Source organism: Oncorhynchus keta, chromosome 4 (genome assembly GCF_023373465.1).
Source record: "Oncorhynchus keta strain PuntledgeMale-10-30-2019 chromosome 4, Oket_V2, whole genome shotgun sequence".
NCBI lineage: Eukaryota > Metazoa > Chordata > Actinopteri > Salmoniformes > Salmonidae > Oncorhynchus > Oncorhynchus keta.
Window position 1 is genome coordinate 31,177,556 of NC_068424.1, and position 24,460 is coordinate 31,202,015.

The 24,460-nt window shown below is 42.7% G+C and overlaps 1 protein-coding gene across 1 annotated transcript in view; it reads right to left on the reverse strand.

Annotated features, from left to right (window-relative positions):
- The window catches only part of smchd1 (structural maintenance of chromosomes flexible hinge domain containing 1), a 40,715-nt gene that overhangs the window by 15,778 nt on the left and 477 nt on the right, over window positions 1–24,460 (reverse strand). Inside the window, exons 2-23 of the mRNA XM_035759788.2 lie at window positions 24,186–24,261; window positions 23,790–23,948; window positions 23,462–23,544; window positions 23,130–23,263; window positions 22,573–22,687; window positions 22,367–22,486; window positions 22,037–22,203; window positions 20,969–21,062; window positions 20,399–20,612; window positions 10,663–10,771; window positions 10,369–10,552; window positions 9,951–10,148; window positions 9,507–9,620; window positions 9,264–9,370; window positions 9,076–9,158; window positions 8,836–8,952; window positions 7,028–7,105; window positions 6,658–6,783; window positions 6,396–6,540; window positions 6,023–6,122; window positions 5,798–5,870; window positions 2,779–2,915 (exon numbers count right to left, since the gene is read on the reverse strand). Coding sequence (XP_035615681.1) covers window positions 2,779–2,915; window positions 5,798–5,870; window positions 6,023–6,122; window positions 6,396–6,540; window positions 6,658–6,783; window positions 7,028–7,105; window positions 8,836–8,952; window positions 9,076–9,158; window positions 9,264–9,370; window positions 9,507–9,620; window positions 9,951–10,148; window positions 10,369–10,552; window positions 10,663–10,771; window positions 20,399–20,612; window positions 20,969–21,062; window positions 22,037–22,203; window positions 22,367–22,486; window positions 22,573–22,687; window positions 23,130–23,263; window positions 23,462–23,544; window positions 23,790–23,948; window positions 24,186–24,261 — 2,733 coding nt within the window. The remainder of the gene's footprint in view (window positions 1–2,778; window positions 2,916–5,797; window positions 5,871–6,022; window positions 6,123–6,395; window positions 6,541–6,657; window positions 6,784–7,027; window positions 7,106–8,835; window positions 8,953–9,075; window positions 9,159–9,263; window positions 9,371–9,506; window positions 9,621–9,950; window positions 10,149–10,368; window positions 10,553–10,662; window positions 10,772–20,398; window positions 20,613–20,968; window positions 21,063–22,036; window positions 22,204–22,366; window positions 22,487–22,572; window positions 22,688–23,129; window positions 23,264–23,461; window positions 23,545–23,789; window positions 23,949–24,185; window positions 24,262–24,460) is intronic.

Here is a 24,460-nt window from a genome sequence, read left to right on the forward strand (position 1 = left end):
CAAACCAGTGTAGATGAAGGGGAGGAGACTGGTTACAGAAGGATTTTTAAGCCTTTGAGTCATGGATGGTGTATACAATGCCTTCAGAAAGTAAATCGGACCCATTGACTTTTCCCACATTTTGTTAGGTTTCAGTATTATTCTAACATTGAGGGGGGACTAGTCAATCTACACAAAATACCCCATAATGACAAAGCAAAACAGGGTTAGACATTTTTGCTAACTTATTAAATATAAAACTGAAATATCACATTTACATAAGTACTCAGATCCTTTACTCAGTACTTCGTTGAAGCACCTTTGGCAGTGATTACAGCCGAGTCTTCTTGGGTACGACGCTACAAGCTTGGCACACCTGTATTTGGGAAGGTTTTCCATTCTCTCAAGCTCGGTCAGGTTGGATGGGAGCGTCGCTGCACAGCTATTTTCAGGTCTCTCCAGAGATGTTCCATCGGGTTCAAGTCCGGGCTCTGGCTGGAACACAAGGACATTCCGAGACTTGTCCCGAAGCCACTCCTCTGTTGTCCTGGCTGTGTGCTTAGCATCATTGTCCTGTTGGAAGGTGAACATTCACCCCAGTCGGAGGTCCTGAGTGCTCTGGAGCAGGTTTCCATCAAGGATCTCTGTACTTTGCACCATTCAAAATCCCCACAGCATGTTGCCACCACCACCATGCTTCACCGTAGGGATGGTGCCAGGTTTCCTCTAGACGTGACCCTTGGCATTTAGGCCAAAGAGATCAATCTTGGTTTTATCAGACCAGAGAATCTTGTTTCTCATGGTCAGTCCTTTATGTGCCTTTTGGCAAAATCCAAGGGGGTTGTCATGTGCCTTTTACAGAGGAGTGGCCTCAGTCTGACCACTATCATAAAGATCTGATTGGTGGAGTGCTGCAGAGATGGTTGTCCTTCTGACAGTTTTTAACATCTCCACAGAGGAACTCTGGAGCTCCGTCAGAGTGACCATCGGGTTCTTGGTCACCTCCCTGACCAAGGCCCTTCTCCCCCGTTTGCTCAGTTTGGCTGGGCGGCCAAGCTCTCGGAACAGTCTTGGTGGTTCCAAACTTCTTCCAGTTAAGAATGATGGAGGGCCACTGTGTTCATGGGGATCTTCAGTGCTGCAGACATTTTCCGGTATCCTTCCCCAGATTTGTGCCTCGACACAATCCTGTCGCGGAGCTCTACCGGCAATTCCTTCGACCCCATGGCTTGGTTGTTGCTCTGACATGCACTGTCAACTGTGGGACCTTATATAGACAGGTGTGTGATCTCCAAATAATGTCCAATCAATTGAATTTACCACAGGTGGACTACAATCAAGTTGTAGAAACATTAAGGATGATCAATGGAAACAGGATGCACCGGAGCGAAATTTCGAGTCTCATAACAAAGGGTTTGAATACTTATGTAAATATGGATTTTTTTTTATTTTATTTTTATAAAATTGGCTAACATTTCTAAAAACCTGCTTTCACTTTGTCATTATCAGGTATTGTGTGTAGCTTGATGAGGGGAAAAAAATACTATTTAATCCATTTTAAAGGCTGCAAGAAAACAAAATGGGGGAATCAAGGGGTCGGAATACTTTCCCGGATGCACTGTATACAAAAACGCATTCCTTTCCTGCCATTGGGCAACAGTCGCTTTATGCACTCATCTGGAAGGGAAGAGTGGCATGGAGGACATTCTATCAGGCCCAGTGGGCACTGTTGGCAAACATTGAACTCCTCTTTATCTTAGTGAGAAAGGAAAGGGATGGAGACATGTGGAGCAATGGCGCCACCAGGGTAATATAGCTGCCTCAACTTCAAAGCAGTTAAAGCCTTTCCTGAAGGAGGAGACTAATTCCTACACTCAATCCAGCATGATTTAATCTCCAGAACAGCAATGTGTTGATAAATTGAAGCAATTCAGAAGCATGTGCTAATTTATGGGTTGTGATCAGATTTTAAAAGTCACAAAAGTATTCCCGTAGGTGAGATCTGCCTCCTAGAGCCCCCTCACTTGGGAGATGTCCAGATGGCCCATCAGAAGTCCACAAGCCAGATATCATTCATGGATTCTATCCTACTGGTAGATATTCTGGCAAAGAGCTGGATCGTATTCACAAGGAACGCAACGATCAAATAGGGGAGGGACTACTTTGTCCAATAAGAAACACTTGTTTTCCATTGCAAAACATTTTGCTATGGTATGCACTAATGAATACAACTCTGGTAACTTGCTGTATGGAGTGGCCCTAAATTGCACATACTCTCTGGGACAGTGACACACCCTCTTACTCAACCCTAAAGAGTTGAAATAGTGCTCTGGCAGAGGGACAAGCCCGCCTCTCCCTTTATATTAGTTTGTTTCCTGAAGAGGGAATGGCTGTTCTACTGGAGCCAGTGGTTTTCATTAGCCAACTGCTGAGAAACTTGGAGGCGGAACTAGTACACACAGATCCCGCAGGCTGCAGGTCCAAGTCTGACAACATTCTCAAGGTGCTCGTTTTGCCCTTACGAGAACTTGATGCTACTTGGTGCCTTTGAAGACATCAAAATGCCTATTGTACTTCATTATTAAGAAGTGGACTTTAGTAAAAAAAAAACATTCAAATGTATGAGCATGGAAACACCAAACACTAGATGGAACTTAAGATTTCAGAAAATGTTTAACTGAACTGGAAGAAGCCATAGGCATGCCAAGTTAGTGATGGGGATAGAAATTGCAGTTGTGTAATTCCTCTGCTTTTGACTTGAGTATATACCTCCAGAGTCAGGGTCTAGTCTGATTTTACCTGGCAGCTGATGATCAGTTTGGGGTGAGCTGTGACGTTTCCTGCTATGTCATGGACCTCCACATCAAAGCTAACCGAAGTTCCATTCTCCACAGTGATTGGATCCTCTTGTTTCACTTTCAGTGAATCTGGGTTACCTGTAAAAAACACACATTCAGCTGACACACTACTATGGAATGTCCTTTACATGTACACTGAACACATTGAGCTCCAAAAGTATTGGGACAGTGACATGTTTTGTTGTTTTGGCTCTCTACTCCAGCACTTTGGATTTGAAATTACACAATGCGAGGCTACTACATGAGACTAAAAGTGCAGACAGTCAGCTTTAATTTGAGGACATTTTCATCAATTGCAGCACTTTCTGTGCCTCGTCCCCCCCAACAGTATCGGGACAAATTCGTTTCCGTATTAAAGTAGTTAAAAGTTTAGTGTTTGGTCCCATATTCCAAGCATGCAATGACTACATCAAGCTTGTGACTCCACAAATGTATTGGATGTATTTGCAGTTGTTTTGAGTGAGTTTCAGATTATTTTGTACTAAATAGAATAAATAAATGACAATAATGTATTGTCATTTTGGAGTCACTTTTATTGTAAATAAGAATACGTTTCTAAAGACTTCTACATTAATGTAGATGTTACCATGATTATGGAGAAAGCTAGACAAATAAACTCAGCAAATAAAGAAATGTCCCTTTTTCAGAACACTGTCTCTCAAAGATAATTTGTAAAAATCCAAATAACTTCACAGATCTTCATTGTAAAGGGTTTAAAATAAGACAGCGCTACTGGGAGACAACTGATCATCAAATCGTCCTCGCAGTATCAGACAACGTGTAACATCTGCAGAGGATCGGTACATCCGAACATCACACCTGCGGTATAGGATGGCAACAACAACCACCAGAGTTACACCAGGAACGCACAATCCCTCCATCAGTGCTCAGACTGTCCACAATAGGCTGAGAGAGGCTGGAATGAGGGCTTGTAGGCCTGTTGGTAGGCAAGTCTTCACCAGACATCACTGGCAACAACGTTGCCTATGGTCCAGCGACCGTGGGTTTTACCCAGACAGGGCTGGCAAAAAGTGCTCTTCACTGACGAGTTGCGGTTTTATCTCACCAGGGGTGATGGTCGGATTCGCGTTTATCGTCGAAGGAATGAGCGTTACACCGAGGCCTGTATTCTGGAGCGGGATCGATTTGGAGGTGGAGGGTCCGTCATGGTCTGGGACGGTGTGTCACAGCATCATAGGACTGAGCTTGTTGTCATTTCAGGCAATCTCAATGCTGTGCGTTACAGGGAAGACATCCTCCTCCCTCATGTGGTACCCTTCCTGCAGGCTCATCCTGACATGACCCTTCAGCATGACAATGCCACCAGCCATACGGCTTATTCTGTGCGTGATTTCCTGTAAGACAGGAATGTCAGTGTTCTGCAGTGGCCAGCGAAGAGCCCTGATCTCAATCCCATTGAGCACGTCTGGGACCTGTTGGTTCGGAAGAGTGAGGGCTAGGCCCATTCCCCAGAAATGTCTGGAAATTTGCAGGTGCATTGATGGAAAAGTGGGGTAACATCTCACAGCAAGCACGGGCAAATCTGGTGCAGTCCATGAGTAGGAGATGCACTGCAGTACTTCATGCAGCTGATGGTCACACCAGATACGGACTGTTACTTTTGAATTTTACCCCCCCCTTTGTTCAGGAACACAAGTCCATGCTAGGTAAAGCTCCGCCTTATCTCAGTTCACTGGTCACGATGGCAACACCCACTCGTAACACACGCACCAGCAGGTGTATCTCCCTGATCATCCCTAAAGCCAACACCTCATTTGGCCACCTTTCGTTCCAGTTCTCTGCTGCCTGTGACTGGAACGAATTGCAAAAATCACTGAAGTTGGTGACTTTTATCTCCCTCACCAACTTCAAACATCTGCTATCTGAGCAGCTAACCGATCGCTGCCGCTGTACATAGTCTATCGGTAAATAGCCCACCCATTTTTACCTACCTCATCCCCATACTGTTTTTATTTATTTTATTTTCTGCTCTTTTGCACACCAATATCTCTACCTGTACATCTGATCATTTATCACTCGTGTTAATCTGCAAAATTGTAATTATTCGCCTACCTCCTCATGCCTTTTGCACACAATGTATATAGACTCTCCTTTTTTCTACTGTATTATTGACTTGTTAATTGTTTACTCCATGTGTAACTCTGTGTTGTCTGTTCACACTGCTATGCTTTATCTTGGCCAGGTCGCAGTTGTAAATGAGAACTAGCCTACCTGGTTAAATAAAGGTGAAAAAAATATATACATTCTTCTATATTTCTGTTAGTCACATGTCTGTGGAAATTGTTCAGTTTATGTCTCAGTTGTTGAATCATGTCATGTTCATACAAACATTTACACATGTTAAGTTTGCTGAAAATAAAGTTAAGTTTGCTGAGTTTATCATACCCTCAAGACCCTCATGCTAACCTCTCGCCATCACAGTAACTTCCTCACTCATCATTCCCTCAGATTAAAAAGGAGTCTGCACTTTAACCTCAGTCATTGTGTCATTTAAAAAGTGCAGGAGTACAAATATGTCACTGTCCAAATACATTTGGAGGTGACTGTATATACAGTGCTGCTTGTAAAATTGTTTGGACTACATATTTATGTTTTATAAGTCCTAAAGGGTGGTTAATGTGTTTTGTTATCCCATGTCACCCTAACTAGCCCTCAAGCCACAGCTGGACAGCATATGCAACTGTCACCAGGGCAATCATTGACTTGAAAGTCCTTGTCGGGATCCACCGACAAACCCCCCCCATTAAAGAGGATATTTCTTCTCAAAGCAGACCAACAGACCCCCCCAAGTTGTTGCCGTAAATCACAGGTTGTTAAAACAGAGTTTTAATGCAAATGGTCCGTTCGCTGTTTACCAAGTTAACAAGTATTTTTCTCTGAATACCTAAGAGCACAAACATTCTTTCATTTGTGACTTCAAGTTAAATCAATCACTTTACCAGGGAGAAGGCTGATCTTCAGAGTCTGCGAGTCCTGTTTGAGGCCAGGCAGTACCACTTTCAAGTCGTGCGTCTGCCGAGAGAAAAATAAGACCCATATATTTCACACATTACTTGGGGACGTAATTTGAGAAAGCTTTCAGTCGAGTGTCTGTTACTTTGAGGTTCATCTGGATAGAGGTAAAGTGAGAGCCCTGCAGCCCTGGAAACCAGCGGGTCTCTGACCTTGCTCTGGTAGTGCTGCACCGCCCCCCTGGCTCTGACGCCTCGGATGTTCAAAATGTTCCCCCTAGCGGTCACCCCCTCGTAACTCACTTCCAGGGCACTGAAACACAGTAAGAACCACCAGCTTAACAGCGAGGAGCTGACTGACAGACTCCGGGGCTGAGCCCTGCAGGGAAACGTCTTTATTACACAGTCAACACACACAGAGGGGATGTGCAAACAGAAAATAAAAACACCTATCAATCAATGAATCAGCGCATTTAATTAATATCTTTAGAAAATTCTTTGGAAATACTCTGCACAGACACAAAGTACGCAAAACAAAACATATCAAACATGACAATGTGTTTAACTATTTTTATGTGTAACCTACCTGCATTCCAGGAGGGGCTTGAGGTTGGGAGGGGAGCGAGCAGGGTGACCGTATTCATCCAGCAGCTCCAGTGGGATGTGGAAAGGCACCCCCACATGGAGCAGGGTGTTCACTGTGCCCACCACAAACCTCTTTGCACTGCCCTCTAGGAGAGGAGAAAAGAGAGGAAACAGCTGTTTAGGAGATGGATCTGATTGCTACTGGAGAGGGCCAACGCATATAATGTATATGTGTGGCAGTCTGATTTCAGAAATTAACTTACCAGTAATGGAGAAGTCCAGTGTGTGGTTGGGAAGCCGATTCCCAGCCCAGACGGTAGCGTTGCTCTCATTGACATTGAGTATTGTGTTCAGGTGCAGAGTGTACTTCCCCAGCTTGTTCAGGTTCTCTGTACAGGGAATCACATTTATTTAAAAAGCCCTTTTTACATTGGCAGAAGTCCTAAAGAGCTTATAGGAGATACCGAGCCTAAAACACCAAACAGCAAGAAATGCAGATACAGAAGCAACACTGATAAGCCTCCGGAGAGTCAGACATTATGACAAACACTGCATCACTAGCTAGTAACAAAAACAGAAGAGAGGAAACTAAAATCATTACAATAAAGTCAATTATTAAAATAAAACAATTACCCATGGTTCTGAACCAGAATGCCCACTTGGCTGAATGTGCTGCAATGTGAGAGTTGGTCTCCACATCACCATTAGGTGCTAGGGAGGAAGAGAGAAAACTATTTATGACAGGGTATACACACTAGCCGTTGAAACAGTCCGCCAAAAATATACAATTGAAGTCGGAAGTTTACATTCACTTAGGTTGGAGCCATTAACACTCGTTTCACAACCACTCCAAAAATGTCTTGTTAACAAACTATAGTTTTGATAAGTCGGTTAGGACATCTACTTTGTGCATGACACAAGTCATTTTTCCAACATTTGTTTACAGACAGATTATTTCACCGCATTACAATTCCAGTAGGTCAAAAGTTTACATACACTAAGTTGATTGTGCCTTTAAACTGCTTGGAAAATTCCAGAAATTGATGTCAATTAGCCTATCAGAAGCTTCTAAAGCCATGACATCATTTGAGTCAACTGGAGGTGTACCTGTGGATGCATTTCAAGGCCCACCTTCAAACTCAGTGTCACTTTGTTTGACATCATAGGACAATCAAAATAAAATCAGCCAAGACCTCAGAAAATAAATTGTAGACCTCCACAAGTCTGGTTCATCCGTGGGAGCAATTTCCAAACGCTTGAAGGTACCACGTTCATCTGTACAAACAATAGTACGCAAGTATAAACACCATGGGACCACGCAGCAGTCATACTGCTCAGGAAGGAGACGCGTTCTGTCTCCTAGAGATGAACGTACCTTGGTGTGAAAAGTGCAAATCAATCCCAGAACAACAGCAAAGGACCTTGTGAAGATGCCAGAGGAAACAGGTACAGAAGTATCTATATCCACAGTAAAACAAGTCCAATATCGACATAACCTGAAAGGCCGCTCAGCAAGGAAGAAGCCATTGCTCCAAAACCGCCATAAAAAAGCCAGACTACGGTTTGCAACAGCACATGGGGACAAAGATTGTACATTTTGGAGAAATATCCTCTGGTCTGATGAAACAAAAATATAACTGTTTGGCCATAATGACCATCGTTATGTTTGGAGGAAAAAGGGGGAGGCTTGCAAGCCTGAAGAACACCATCCCAACTGTGAAGTACGGGTGTGGCAGCATCATGTTGTGGGGGTGCTTTGCTGCAGGAGGGACTGGTGCACTTCACAAAATAGATGGCTTCATGACGAACGAAAATTATATGGATAGATTGAAGAAACATCTCAAGACATCAGTCAGGAAGTTAAAGCTTGGTCGCAAATGGGTCTTCCAAATGTACAATGACCCCAAGTATACTTCCAAAGTTGTGGCAAAATGGCTATAAGGACAACAAAGTCACGGTATTGGCGTGGCCATCACAAAGCCCTGACCTCAATCTTATAGAAACTTTGTGGGCAGAACTGAAAAAGTGTATGCGAGCAAGGAGGCCTACAAACCTGACTCAGTTACACCAGCTCTGTCAGGAGGAATGGGCCAAAATTCACCCAACCTATTGTGGGAAGCTTGTGGAAGGGTACCAAAAACATTTGACCCAAGTTAAACCATTTTTAAGGCAATGCTACCAAATACTAATTGAGTGTATGTAGACGTCTGACCCACTGAGAATGTGATGAAAGAAATAAATCATTCTCTCTACTATCATTCTGACATTTCACATTGGTAATAAATTGGTGATCCTAAATAACCTAAGACAGGGAATCTTTACTATGATTAAATGTCAGTAATTGTGAAAACTGAGTTTAAATGTATTTGGCTAAGGTGTATGTAAACTTCCGACTTCAACTGTAACAGCAGCAATCATTCTTACGATTCAGATCAACTCACAATGCCAAACAACTTTTAGTTCGATCGAAAGTGCTTTCCGTGTTGCATTTTGCATGGCTGATGGTATCCTGGATATTGACTCTCCTTTCTTGTTGAGAATTTCCACATGGAGAGGTCCTGCAAGGAATGAAAAGGAGATCAGTCACTCACAAAGATGTGCATACTTAGGATACAGTATCAAACACACTTGGCAGATAGCACGGAGCAACTGTGTAAGGTGCAGAGCGTCCGTCTCTGTACCTAGTGGAGTGCCTGCTGGCCGGACATCGTTCTGGGTCCAGGGGTTGCCCTCTGGCCAGGTCACTTTTAGCTTGTCTGGGAGTCTGGGGCAAAAACGGGACAATGTTACATTATAAATCCATGAACCACTGGGGCATAATGAACACATTCATGTACGTTGGGAATAAAATCCAAAATGGTTCCCTCACTTGGCTAGTTCGTCATCAATGCTCTTCTTGATGGCTGCATTGGTAATCACCCTGTCGATTTTGGAGATGGGTATTGTCTTGATGTCATCGTACAGCGCCTTTGGTTCCTATGGGAACCGATACAAAAACAGATGATTTTGCAGCCAAAATCATGCAATTGCATATGTTAAGACAATGGGAGTTCTTTAGGATAATAGTGTGTAGAACAAAGTGTCACTACTATCATTTTGTCTGACGTCTTACCATGGCCACCTGCACCTGCCCTCCTGTGGCGTAGACATCTCCCTCGTGATCGCCATACAGTAGGAACTGAATAACGGAGCCAAAGAAGATGGGCTGTGTTTTCTGAGACTTCACCTTCAAGGAAAGTCGGTGAGAACAGACTTTAGAGAGCGACACATGAGCTACTTAATTATCTGACTGTATTTAAAGACGCTTAAACAAGACAACTAATTAACACTTCAAACCACAGCGACCAAATAGTTCTGTTGCCCTGTCTCAATTCCTGACATTGTCTCTATTCGCCTCCTTCCCAGAACGCATTGGAGAAGGTTGAGGGGAGGAACCTTTAACTTTCTCCTCCACTGTGGTGGTGGAGAAGGAGCCAATGAGAGAGGATGCAAGGAATCATGGAAAGACAAATTGAGATTGAACCAGGCTCTACAGTCTTAGGAAGAGGATGCTCACGTATTGACCAGCTTTGTACACTCTACCGTCCCACTCGATGGAGGAGAAGGTAGCCCAAGGAGATTGCATCTTCTTTGTGGTCACGTCTGTTCGTGTGATGGTTCTCTTGAAGCCTCTGAACTTAACTTGCTTGTCCCACTTCTCGTGGCAGGTCTTCAGCCACTGGTGAAACTCCTTATGGATTTTAACCCTTTGTTCCTGGGAGGGGAAATGACATGCATCAGTAACACAGCAATTATTTTTATGCTAAATGTTCAACATCATAGTGGTAATTCAGTAATACTGTTATCACATTTGTCTAATATGGGTGTTAAGATGTCCAGCTCTGAGGCTTAAATATGCTATAATATTTTATTCCACCCAAGAGGACTGAGGTTTGCTAGTGATAGAACATAAACATCAGACACAAGGAAGCTACCTGGCCATTGACAATGCGGGTGAATAAGGTCTCCTTATTCTTTAGCTGCAGCTCCAGGTCCATGAAAGTGAGCTTATTGGTGCTGACCTGGAACCTGTCATTGGTGAACAGCACCCCTGAGAACCTGCTGTAACACTCTGCAGGCACTGTCCCTGTCTTCTTTGGCCATGCGCACCAATCAAACCTGAAACACGACGGACGAACACAGAATTCAAACATTAACCCTTTTTTTTGTTGAAGTATACATTACTGAAGAAAAATGTATTATTAAAATAGCTTTTTGAAAGTCTTTACTCGGATACAGTGGTGTATGGGATGAGACGTCCATTCCAAAAACACTCAAATATGGGCCTCTTCCCCCTGGCCTGGTTCAGGACGATACTGTCATCATCCTCTTCCGTAGCTGGTGAATATTATTAGAGGGAACAGAATGCAATCAGACTTTTGCTGAACTCAAAGATGAGATCACATGGGCTTTACAACAAAATGTTCATTTCAGATGCCATAATATCTCAGTACGTTTTGACACTTCTATCAGCGGTTATCAAACTAGGGGTCACCTGATATGAAAATGGGGTCGCGAGAGGATGTTCTAAATCCTGAGACAAAATAAAAAATGTAAAAAAAACGGTACCTGACTAAAAAGTATATTCGTTGACCGAGTCATCTGTTTTTTCAACCAATTGTATTTTTACACAAACACACAAGTTTTGGGTCACGTAGAAATGTCCATGTTTTGTCCATTGAAATAATATCAAATTGATCAGAAATACAGTGCAGACATTGTTATAATATATATATATATATATTAGAAAACCCCTTTTCAATTATTTTAGCACAGCTGAAAACTGTCCTTCTGATTGAGTATCTGGAGCATCAGCATTTGTGGGTTCGATTACAGGCTCAATATGGCCACAAACAAAGAAGTTTCTTCTGAAACTAGTTTCTAGTTTGAGAAACAGACACCTCACAAGTCCTTAACTGGCAGCTTCATTAAATAGTACCCGCAAAACACCAGTCTCAAAGTCAGTGAAGAGGCGACTCTGGGATGTTGGCCTCCTAGTCTGGATTCCGCTGTCCAGTGTCTGTTCTCCCCCAATCTTAATTGGTTATTTTTATTGGCCAGTCTGAGATAGGGCTTTTTCTTTGCAACTCTGCCTGGAAGGCCAGCATCCCAGAGTCACCTCTTCACTGTAGACATTGAGACTGGTGTTTTGCAGGTACTATTTAATGAAGCTGCCAGTTGAGGACTTGTGAGGCGTCGGTTTCTCAAACTAGACACTAATGTACTTGTCCTCCTGCTCAGTTGTGCACCGGGGCCCCCCACTCCTGACTAACTAATTCCATGTGTTATTTCATAGTTTTGAAATATTCTGGTTAACTTTGCTATTATGCACTTAGCAACATGGTCTGGGAAAAGGCGGCAATTCAACAGCACACTGTTGTGACAGTGACCGCTATCCAACGCGGAAGAAAGCGCATTGTTATAACAATTTAATTTTATTAGAGTTGCACCATTGTTCTTACAATTGATATGGTTAAAACTGCGTGGGGAGGCAGAGGCACAGAAACTCACATCAATACCTTTGTCAGATAACACTGTCAAACAATTCATGCTATTGCTAGCAATCAAGAGGATTGCCCAACTCCCCAGTTTATGCTCTCCAAATGGACATTAGCTGTGAGGGCCGAAATGCCTACGCATCGACTTGTTTGCAATATATTTCGGGGGATGCTATTCAGGGGGAAAATACTGTTCCGTCTCGTGAATACAGAGTATAAAACGGCACAGGGGATGTTGGGTTTGCGGCATGGCTATTTTGACAAATAGATCGACTGGTGGGCTTTTGCTCCATCTATGGCGGGACGGCGGGCAGGCATCGGCACTCGTTATGAATGTGTCTCCCTCTGCCACATAGACACATTGTATGATGCAACTGGCTGCAAAAGAGATTCGCACAGAACTCGGCGATATATTGCAGCAGGTAACTTCAATTGTAAACTACAGCAAACCGAGTAGTTGCTGCTTTTGCAATAGCTAATGGGGATCCTAATAAAATACACACACAAAACCCAACAAAAAAAACACATCCCCCAGTGTGCACGCCTGTTCGCGAAACTATGTGGAGATATAGGATCAGAGCATGACAACGTTCCATTTCATACAGAGGCTTGGTGGTTAGAGGGGGAGTTGGAAATATTTGTTGCATTGAGAGAGGAACTGCTGTCATTAAATGAATTAATGATTAAATAAAAAAATGTAAATCAGTTGACTGTGTAATTAAAAGAAAATCATGTAAGAGACATGGGAAACTGAACAGTTGAATCAAACAGCTGATAGAGCTATCATGTGACAAATGTTGCAGACAACGCATTCACGGATCATTACGTAGTAGTTTTGATTCCTGACTGAAAGGGAATACCCTGCCATTTACCTCTGAGCATTAATGGCGCAGTCAAAATATCTGTAAACTTGGAAATCTCTGACTTCAGAGTGTTCAAGACAACTGAAAACCCGGGGGGGGACTCCAACTGGGAAAAATAATTTTGGACAGTCATCCAACTCGGGAACTCTGACCACTTTCTGGAGCCCCGAGTTTCCGACCTGATAATCATTGACGTCATGATTTGACCTCGTATTCTTCAGAGTTCCCACTTATCTTGAAAGCACCATAAAACTCAAGGTACCCGTCACCAGCTTATATCTGTGTGAAGCTGGATTCAGTGCTCTCGTCTGCATTAAAACCAAATATCGATCCAGGTTGATGTGACAGAGGAATTGTGCATTGTCGACCACGCCCGCCGAATTTGAGAAGCTCTGACGCGACATGCATCAAGCACACCCATCTCATTAGTGGTGTTGAGATAAGATACATTACGTCAGACTAATTTGCAATTGACTGTCATAGCCCCAGATTAAAAGTATGTGATGGTGAGTTGAGAAAACAAATCATAAATTATGTTTGAATGATTTTCAATTGACTGTCAGTCCCAAATAAGTAAACATTGGCTGTTTATTTCAAAAAAATTTCACATGGTTAGTATGGGAACACCTGACTTATCTTACAGGGCCTACTGTGATTTAAAGTATCTGGCAAGTGTTAAAGATATTAAATAATTACCTAAAATGTATGACAATATTAATTTAATACATGTCCTTGCAAAAAAGTATAATTAAGGATGTTAAAAAGCAGCTTCTCTATGCCCCAGCTTGGCCTGAGTAGAAACAGTGGTTGGGGCGAATACCGCCCAAAAAAGCTAAATTTGCCAGCTCAGTCAATGAGACACGCATACACTTGGAAATTCAAATTATCTACCAACTCCAGGTGGGGTAGGGATGCACAGACTGCCTAGCAGTCTTGCGTTTTTTTTATATGCCAATATCGAACGGCTACTTACTGTATAGTACGGATTGAATCAGGATTTGTTAACATGACGGAACTATTAGGGCACTACTCCAACTGCAACTAATGCAGACTGCCATTAACAAATTATTGCTAGGAGCTAAGCAGGCCAACCACCTGTTGCTACATATAGGAGTCAACTACAGCTACCTCGGTTTCCACAGGATTTAAAATCGAAGGGAATGGCGAGTTGTTGGATGGAGGATCTGATTTGGCTTGATTTCTAAGCTAACCTCAATAGCTAACGTTAGCATTCTAGCTTCACTACTGCTTCTAAAAAACAGCCAACAGGCTAATTCTTACAAACCACATACACTGAACAAAAAATACAAACGCAACATGTAAAGTGTTGGTCCCATGTTTCATGAGCTGAAATAAAAGATAGCAGAAATTTCCCTGTTGGTGAGCATTTCTCCTTTGTAGAGACAATCCATCAAACTGACAGGTGTGCCATATCAACAAGTTGATTAAACATGACCATTACACAGGTGCACCTTGTGTGGGGACAATAAAATGTGCAATTGTCACATAAGACAATGCTACAGATATTTCAAGTTGAGGGAGCATGCAATCGGCATGCTGACAGAAGGAATGTCCACCAGAGCTGTTGCCAGAGAATTTAACATTAATTTCTCTACCGTAAGATAATTTGGCAGTACATCCAAACGGGCACACAACTGCAGATCACATGTAATCATACCATCCCATTCTGCACAAACTGTCATAAGCCATCTCTGGGAAGCTCATCTGCTTGCTTGTCATCCTCACCAGGGTCTTGAACTGACTGTAGTTCGGCATCGTAACAGACTTCAGTGGGAAAATTATCACCTTCGTTGGCCAATGGCACGCTGGAGAAGTGTGCTCTTCACAGATTAATCCCAGTTTAAAGATTGTACCGGGCAGCGTGCATGGCGTCGTGTGGGCAAGCGGTTTGCAGAGGTAAACGATATGAACAGAGTGCCCCATGATGGCGGTGGGGTTTAGGTATGCGCAGGCATAAGCAACGGACAATGAACATAATTGCATTTTATCTATGGCAATTTGAATGCACAGATACTGTGACAAGATCCTGAAGCCCATTGTCTGGCCATTCATCCTCCGCTAATCACCTCATGTTTCAGCATGATAATGCACATGGTGTTGGAGTTGTGCCTGGCCGTGCAGTCATGAGTACTCCCTGTTCACTCATGACTACACGGCCAGGCACAACTCCAACACCATCATTAAATAAAATTTGCTGATGACACAACAGTGGTAGGCCTGATCACCGACAACAACGAGACGGCCTATAGGGATGAAGTCAGACACCTGGCCGTGTGGTGCCAGGACAACAACCTCTCCCTCAAAGTGATCAAGACAAAAGGAGATGATTGTGGACTACAGGAAAAGGAGGACCGAGCACACCCCCATTCTCATCAACAGGGCTGCAGTGGAGCAGGTTGTGAGCTTCAAGTTGCTTGGTAACCACATCAACATATTAACATAGTGGATGGAAGCTATACTGTTACACTGGCAATACTAAAGTGCCTATAAGAACATCCAATAGTCAAAGGTTAATGAAATACAAATGGTATGGAGGGAAATAGTCCGATAATAACCACAACATAAAACTTCCTACCTGGGAATATTGAAGACTCATGTTAAAAGGAACCACCAGCTTTCATATGTTCTCATGTTCGAGCAAGGAACGTAAACGTTAGCTTTCTTACATGGCACATATTGCACTTTTACTTTCTTCTCCAACACTTTGTTTTTGCATTCTTTAAACCAAATTGAACATGTTTCATTATTTACTTGAGGCTAAATTGATTTTATTGACATATTATATTAAGTTAAAATAAATGTTCATTCAGTATTGTTGTAATTGTCATTATTAAAAAATAAATCGAAAAAAATAAAATAAATAAAAAACGTCCGATTGATAGGTATCGGCTTTTTTTGGTCCTCCAATAATCAGTATCGACGTTGAAAAATCATAATTGGTCAACCTCTAACAGAGGGTAGTGAGAACGGCCCAGTACGTCACTGGGGCCAAGTTCTGACATCCAGGACCTCTATACCAGGCGGTGTCAGAGGAAGGCCCTAAAAATTGTCTAAGACTCAAGCCACCCTAGTCATGGACTGTTCTCCCTGCTTCCGCACGGCAAGCAGTACCAGAGCGCAAAGTCTAGGTCAAAGAGGTTTCTAAACAGCTTCTACCCCCAAGCCATTAGACGTGTGAAAATCTAGTCAAACAGCTACCCAGACTATTTGCTTTGCCCCCTCCCCTCTCCACACCACTGCCATTCTTATCTATACTTTAATTAACTCCCTACATGTACATACTACCTCAACTAACTGGTTCCCCTGCACATTAACTCTGTACATATTGTTGTATTTTTTCTGCTGCTATTTAATTACTTACACTGTTGGTTAGGGGGTCATAAGTAAGCATTTCACTGTAAGGTCTACACTGGTCATATTCAGCACATGTGACTAATACAATTTGATTTTAATGTCCCAGTCACTCCATGGCCTGCATACTCATTAAACATGTCACCACTCATTGAGCATGGTTGGGATACTCTGGATCGACGTATACAACAGCATGCTCCAGTTCCCGCCAATATCCAGCAACTTTACACAGCCATTGAAGAGGATTGAGCTAATATTCAGCAGGCCACAATCAACCTGATCAAGTCTATGTCAAGGAGATGCGTAGAACTGCATGAGGCAAATGGGGGTCACACCAGATACCAAGTATTTATTGTTTTTTTAATCCACGGCCCTACTTTTTTTTGTGACCAACAGATGCATACAGTTGAAGTTGATAGTTTACATACACCTTAGCCAAATACATTAAAACTCAGTTTCACAATTCCTGATGGGTAATTTTTACTAGGATTAAACATCTTAGGTCAGTTAGGATCACCACTGTTTTTAAAATGTGAAATGTCTGAATAATAGTAGAGAAAATTATTTATTTCAGCTTTTATTTTCTTTCATCACATTCCCAGTAGGTCAGAAGTTTACATCGTGACCAAAATGTTTGAGTATTAATTTCCACAAAGTTTGCTGCTTCAGTGCCTTTAGATATTTTTGTCAGATGTTACTATGGAATACTGAAGTATACTTACAAGCATTTCACAAGTGTCAAAGGCTTTCATTGACAATTACATGAAGTTGATGCAAAGAATCAATATTTGCAGTGTTGAACCTTTTTCAAGAACTCTGCAATCTGCCCTTGCATGCTGTCAATTTCTGGGCCACATTCTGGATGTCATAAGGTGAATGCACCAATTTGTAAGTCGCTCTGGACAAGAGCGTCTGCTAAATGACTTAAATGTAAATCCTGACTGATGGCAGCCCATTCTTGCATAATCAATGCTTGGAGTTTGTCAGAATTTGTGGGGTTTTGTTTGTCCACCCGCCTCTTGAGGATTGACCACAAGTTCTCAATGGGATTAAGGTCTGGGGAGTTTCCTGGCCATGGACCCAAATATCGATGTTTTGTTCCCAGAGCCTCTTAGTTATCACTTTTGTCTTATGGCAAGATCCTCCATCGTGCTGGAAAAGGCATTGTTCGTCATGGTTGGGAGAAGTTGCTCTCTGAGGATGTGTTGGTACCATTCTTTATTCATGGCTGTGTTCTTCGGCAAAATTGAGTGAGCCCACTCCCTTGGCTGAGAAGCAACCCCACACATGAATGGTCTCAGGATGCATTACTTTTGGCATGACACAGGACTGATGGTAGCGCTCACCTTGTCTTCTCCGGACAAGCTTTTTTTTACAGATGCCTCAAACAAATCGGTGCCTCAGTCTTCAGCAGTCCAATCCCTGTACCTTTTGCAGAATATCAGTCTGTCCCTGATGTTCTTCCTGGAGAGAAGTGGCTTCTTTGCTGCCCTTCTTGACACCAGGCCATCCTCCAAAAGTATTTGCCTCACTGTGCGTGCAGATGCACTCACACCTGCCTGCTGCAATTCCTGAGCAAGCTCTGTACTGGTGGTGCCCCGATCCCGCAGCTGAATCAACATTAGGAGAGAGTCCAGCAAGCGCCAGGACTATCTAGGGCGCCCTGATGCCTTCTTCACAACAATTGAACCGCTCTCCTTGAAGTTCTTGATGATCTGATAAATGGTTGATTTAGGTGCAATCTTACTGGCAGCAATATGCTTGCATGTGAAGCCCTTTTTGTACAAAGCAATGATGACGGCACAAGTTTCCTTGTAGGTAACCATGGTTGACAGAGGAAGAACAGTGATTCCAAGCACCACCCTCCTTTTGAAGCTTCCAGTCTGTTATTAGAACTCAATCAGCATGACAGAGTGATCTCCAGCCTTGTCCTCGTCAACACTCACACATGTGTTAACGAGAGAATCACTGACATGGCAGCTGGTCCTTTCGTGGCAAGGCTGTAATGCAGTGGAAATGTTTTTGGGGGATTCCGTTCATTTGCATGGCAAAGAGGGACTTTGCAATTAATTGCAATTCATCTGATCACTTTTCATAACATTCTGGAGTATATGCAAATTGCCATCATAAAAACTGATGCAGCAGACTGAAAATGATTGTGTCATTCTCAAAACTTTTGGCCATGACTGTACACTCAATTAGTACTTGGTAGCATTGCCTTTAAATGGTTTAACTTGAGTCAAATGTTGTGTGTAGCCTTCCACAAGCTTCCCACAATAAGTTGGGTGAATTTTGGCCCATTCCTCCTGACAGAGCTGGTGTAACTGAGTCAGGTTTGTAGGCCTCCATGCTCGCACACGCTTTTTCAGTTCTGCCCACAAATCTTCTATAGGATTGAGGTCAAGGCTATGTGATGGCCACGCCAATACAGTGACTGTTGTCCTTAAGCCATTTTGCCACAACTTTGGAAGTATGCTTGGGGTCATTGTCCATTTGAAAGACCCATTTGTGACCAAGCTTTAAATTCCTGACTGATGTCTTGAAACGTTTTAATACATCCACATAATTTTCCTTTCTCATTAAGCCATCTATTTGGTGAAGTGCACCAGTCCCTCCTGCAGCAAAGCACCCCCACAACATGATGCTGCCACCCCTGTGCTTCATGGTTGGGATGGTGTTCTTCGGTGGCCATTATGGCCAAACAGTTCTATTTTTGTTTCATCAGACCAGAGGACATTTCCCAAAAAAGTCCCCATGTGCAGTTGCAAACCGTAGTCTGTCTTTTTTAATGGCAGTTTTGGAGCAGTGGCTTCTTCCTTGCTGAGCGGCCTTTCAGGTTGTTTATAGAGGACCTGTGTCCTCCAGCATCTTCACAAGGTCCTTTGCTGTTGTTCTGGTATTGATTTGCACTTTTCACACCAAAGTACGTTCATCTCTAGGAGACAGAACGCGTCTACTTCCTGAGTGGTATGACGGTTGCGTGGTCCAATGGTGTTTATACTTGCGTACTATTGTTTGTACAGATGAACGTGGTACCTTCAGGTGTTTGGAAATTACTCCCAAGGATGAACCAGACTTGTGGAGGTATACAATTTGTTTTCTGAAGTCTTGGCTGATTTCTTTTGATTTTCCCATGATGTCAAGCAAAGAGGCACTGAGTGTGAAGGTAGGCCTTGAAATACATCCACAGGTACACCTCCAATTGACTCAAATTATGTCAATTAGCATTTCAGAAGCTTCTAAAGCCATGACATAATTTTCGGGCATTTTCCAAGCTGTTTAAAGGCAGTCAACTTAGTGTATGTAAACTTCTAACCCACTGGAATTGTGATACAGTGAATAAGTTAAATAATCTGTCTGTTAACAATTGTTGGAAAAATTACTTGTGTCATGCACAAAGTAGATGTCCTAACCGAGTTGCCAAACTATAGTTTGTTAACAAGAAATTTGTGGAGTGGTTGAAAAACGAGTTTTAATTACTCCGAGCCAAGTGATGTGAAATCCATAGATTAGGGCCTAATGAATTTATTTTAATTGACTGATTTCCTTACATGAACTGTAACTCAGTCAAATCATTGAAAGTGTTGCGTTTCTATTTGTGTTCTATGTAGTTTGAAATAGAAGTGACTGGCGAGATAGGAAAGAGGACAAAGCCTATACAGCAACTAACAAACTATGGATCGATTGGCTTGCTACCTAGTTTGAGCGCCCTCCTGAGCCTGTGTCTCCTTTAGTCTCCTTTCCCCACTGGAGAATGATATAATTCTTGTGACATTTTATGTTATTTATTTTTTATCTTTTTATTTTCATCCCAGCCCCCTTCCCTGCAGGAGTTCTTTTGCCTTTTTGTCATCTGTCATTTTTAAATATGAATGTCTTCTTAACTGACTTGCCTAGTTGAATAAAATGTCAAGAAATTCCAAGCTATTTTAATTTTTTAAAGTTTGAGATTGGATTTTACTGAGTGGGTTCTCGAATTTATGCTTTGGCCACAACTAGTAAAGGACAAGTCAACAACATTCTTCAGGTATGAGCTTTTAAAAATGAGATTTTCACAAGACTTTAAAAGCTTAACTGTGAACTACTGCGATTTAAAAACTTGACCGTGACCAATGTGTCCAAACATCTGACAGCAACCCTCTACACATAGCAGTCAATGCCTATTAGGTTCTGGTGAAAATTAGTGCACTATGTAGGGAATAGGGTACCATTTGGGGTACAGCCTAGGTTACCTGGTATGGCATAGGGGTCTTCGGGGTAGGTCTCCCTGTCATAGAGGAAGGGGTGGTACCTCAGGACCCCCTCCACTATTCCGTCAACGTCTGTGCAGGCCTTGAACTCGAATGTGTCAGCCGACGTGTTGATGTAGAGCGTCTGCATGTCGTTGTCGATCTCTCGGAGGTTCACCATGCGAGGGATCTTGGGGAACTTCTCCAGCAGAGAGATCTGAACAGTAGATAAATATCAATATAGTACCACAAAATTAGAGGCGGCAGGGTAGCCTAGTGGTTAGAGAGTTGGACTAGTAACCGAAAGGTTGCAAGTTCAAATCCCCAAGCTGACATGGTACAAATCTGTCGTTCTGCCCCTGAACAGGCAGTTAACCCACTGTTCCTAGGCAGTCATTGAAAATAAGAATTTGTTCTTAACTGACTTGACTAGTTAAATAAAAGGTAAAACAAAATAAGAGTTATAAAACATACATCTTCAAAGAATGAATAGATGCTCTTGGATGACTATTGTATGTAGCACTACCATAAAATAACAATTACATGGTTATTTAAATACAATGACAATCTTACCTGAATGTCAATGTTGGAAACACAATCAGAGTTTCGGTAGGAGGCCTTCATGTCATTCCCATTTAGGCCGTGAATGTAGTAGTGATACAAGTGGCTGAAAACAAAGTAGATTGTAATTTCAATAATTTGTTAATGGATTTCAAAGAGTAAAATCAAAAGAGGACAACAACCAATTTGATTGAAAGGTGGTGGTGGGTATTTGGGACGGTGCAGGGCAGGCGGTATCCCAATACTATACCTCTAATTAATGAGACATGGTCTAAAGGCATTCCATAATGAAAGCGTGTGAGATAAGCTATGGTCCAATGACTGTACCTGCTAGCAGCATGTGTCCCGCGTCCAAAACTACACCCATAATATTCGGTAGATGGCTCCAATTGGAGAATCACTGTTTGCGTCGCCGAACTATTAAAATTCAGTTCAGATTCCCCCTCCCCAAATCAACACCAAACATGGATTCTATGTTGGGTTCTCACTTTGTGTCTACACTGGTCTGTGTTTCATACCTGAGACAACGTGTGAGAAATCATGGTCCAATGTCTATACCTGCTAGCAACATTTGTCACGCGTCTGAAGCTTCATCCATAAAATCGGTATATTGGAGTCCCCCTTTGCGTCGCTGAGCAGTGAATTATTAAATCCAGTTTTTAGATGCTACCAAAGCAACATCTAATATGGATCCCCATCGTTTTTTTTCTGTCTTTGCGTGCACACATTTCCTGTACTTCCAGTCTGGGGCAGCATGGTGCCCATATTGCGAGACTGATTAACAAGACAAACAGGTATGAAACAGAAAATAACAGAATCCATGTTTGGTGTTGATTTGGGGAGGGGGAAATCGAAAAACTGGATTTTAATAGTTTCTTGTTCACTGTTCGGCGACGCAAACAGTGATTATCCAAATGGAGCCATCTACCGACTATTATGATGTAGCTTCGGACACTGGACACATGCTACTAGCAGGTACAGTCATTGGACCATGACTTCTCACACCCTGTCTCTATGGAATGCCCTTATACCTTCTCAATTAAATAATATTGGGATCGTCAGATGGGTGAGCAGACTCACGCGAGTTCTCTGGTCCACAGGTGGAAGTCCTGCTTGAGGAAGGTGACATGTTCAGGCTGGACTCCCGTAACCACCACGGCCGTGAAGCTGTCCTTTCCCACCTCCTCAGCGATCAGCCCATGGAGGAAGCGCTCTTCGTCATCTCTCACGTGGGACGAGTCAGCCATCTGCGGGGTGGAGAATTGAACATGGCTTTCATTAAATAGAGGATGGCCACTGAGGGAAGGTTATAGCAGTTTGCCACCGATACTGAAAGTTCCAAAATTGATGGATTGAGGACGTCTTTCGGAGATCACATCAACATTGAGTGATCTGGGAGTAATCCCTTACCTTCCGGTTTCTGATGAAACCACTGTAAATATCTTCCTTGTTCCGCTCCTTCCTCTCAAATTCTTCTTTTGAAATGATGAGTTCATGGACATCTGGGGAGCCCGCTGGTTTGGTGATCATCTTTAACAAAGACAGAGATATCAAGTCATACAGTAGCGCATCACAGTCCATTAGGGGAATATGGTAGAACACAGAGGAACATTTACCCTGGTTGACTGTCCAATGTAGAACACTGCTTGTTTCCCTCCTACTCCAAAATATGATATATCACTGTTGAGACTGCGAGCGACTGGATCAGGGCGAACATACCCTGCATGATCACTAGTGAGACAAACAGGATAATCACTGACGATAGATACATGGAAAGCACCAAAAACAAACTTCAAGTGTATACTTAATTATTTGGAAAGTGCATTTTAATATACATTTACTGTGAGTCATTTAAAAAAATGTAACTTAGCAAGTCAGTTAAGAACAAATTCTTATTTTACAATGACGGCCTACCCCGGCCAAACCCTCCCCGAACACAGAAGACGCTGGGCCAATTGTACGCCGCCCTAGGGGACTCCTGATCACGGCCGGTTGCGATACAGCCCGGGATCGAACCAGGGTCTGTCGTGATGTCTCCAGCACTGAGATGCAGTGCCTTAGACCTCTGCGCCACTCGGGAGATGGGTCTGACCGCATTGTCTGATCGAGACACCTGAACAGGTCAGATCGAGTGATGTGGAAAAACTCCTGGCCCTACTCTTGCTAAACCAACCTTGAAAACGTGCCGCTTTCCCTGCTGAATTTGGAGAGCCTGTACACAGCCCAGTTATTAAGCTGTTTGGAGGTCATTCCACATCCATTGTCCATGACAACCACTGCATGTTTCCCCAAGGACTCATCAAACAGCTGGGGGAAGAGATGAGAAACAATCAACTACCTCAGTGTCCCATTCCATCAATACTGTAGGGGTGCAGAACACTGACCTGTATATGAAAACATCACAATACTTATGCATCACATTCATTCAAGACCATATGAGGTTTACAATTGTTAGAAAAATAGGGAGAGTAAAAATGTATTTTTTAATCCACAGTAGTATCTCACCAATCGGATGTCTATGGTCCTCACTCCTGTGTTGTGCGATGTAGCTGACAGTGCATTGTCGATTAGTTCTGCAAAGGCATACGCTGTTGGGGGGGTGGGGGGTGCAAGATTTTAATGAACTATAGGCCTTTTAACACAGCTTCTTCTGGAACAAAATCAGCCCCGGCCAGTAACTTCAAAGCGTCACAGAGTAGAAAATTGGTCGTAAGTGCTGAGCATAGACATTTCATTCAGTGTGGTGCAGTGTGAACACAGCTAATGAATACATACAGGACTGTAATATTGTTGGTTTGGGCTGGAGAAGGTACAGTATTTCAGAGGTACTCACGTAAAGAATTCTGGCCCTCACTAGCGTAGTACTCATACATGCCACTCTGGACCAGTGTGTCATAGTGAGGGAGAAACACAATGTGTTCCTGAGTTGCCACGGGCAGGATCTGGTCCTCGGTCTGCAACAGGTGGAGAGTGATTCCTTGTTGAAGATCCTCTGAAAGAGATGACACAACAACATAGCGTATTGTCGCTCACCTCTTATTCCCCTTGTATAAAAGGCTTATTTGTGACCCAATGCCTGACTATTAGTATACCAAAAACATTTTCACTGATTGATCCAAGTAGCGTGCCTATTCTTTTAAATTATCAATTAAAAAGTTGATGACTGGCAATTCACTTTGGCATTTCTTTCTAGCACTACACCAGGTAGCCCTGACTGAATGTCACTTACCATATCTGTCAAAATCTATTCCTTTTCTGTCCGTTGTTGTCAAGACAAACGTTTCGTTGGAAGGAATGGCAAATTCCTAAGGCACATGGAAAATAGTTGTCATATCTGCTGAGTTAGATATACAAGTTTTGATAATTTGGTGAATGGTTTAGATATTGTATTGACAACTTGTTTATAACACTTGCTTATAACGTGCTAGCAAGCTATTAACAATTTAATTAAAACATTAAATTGGCAAATGACAGCTATATTTTTGGATCAATGCACTTCCCATG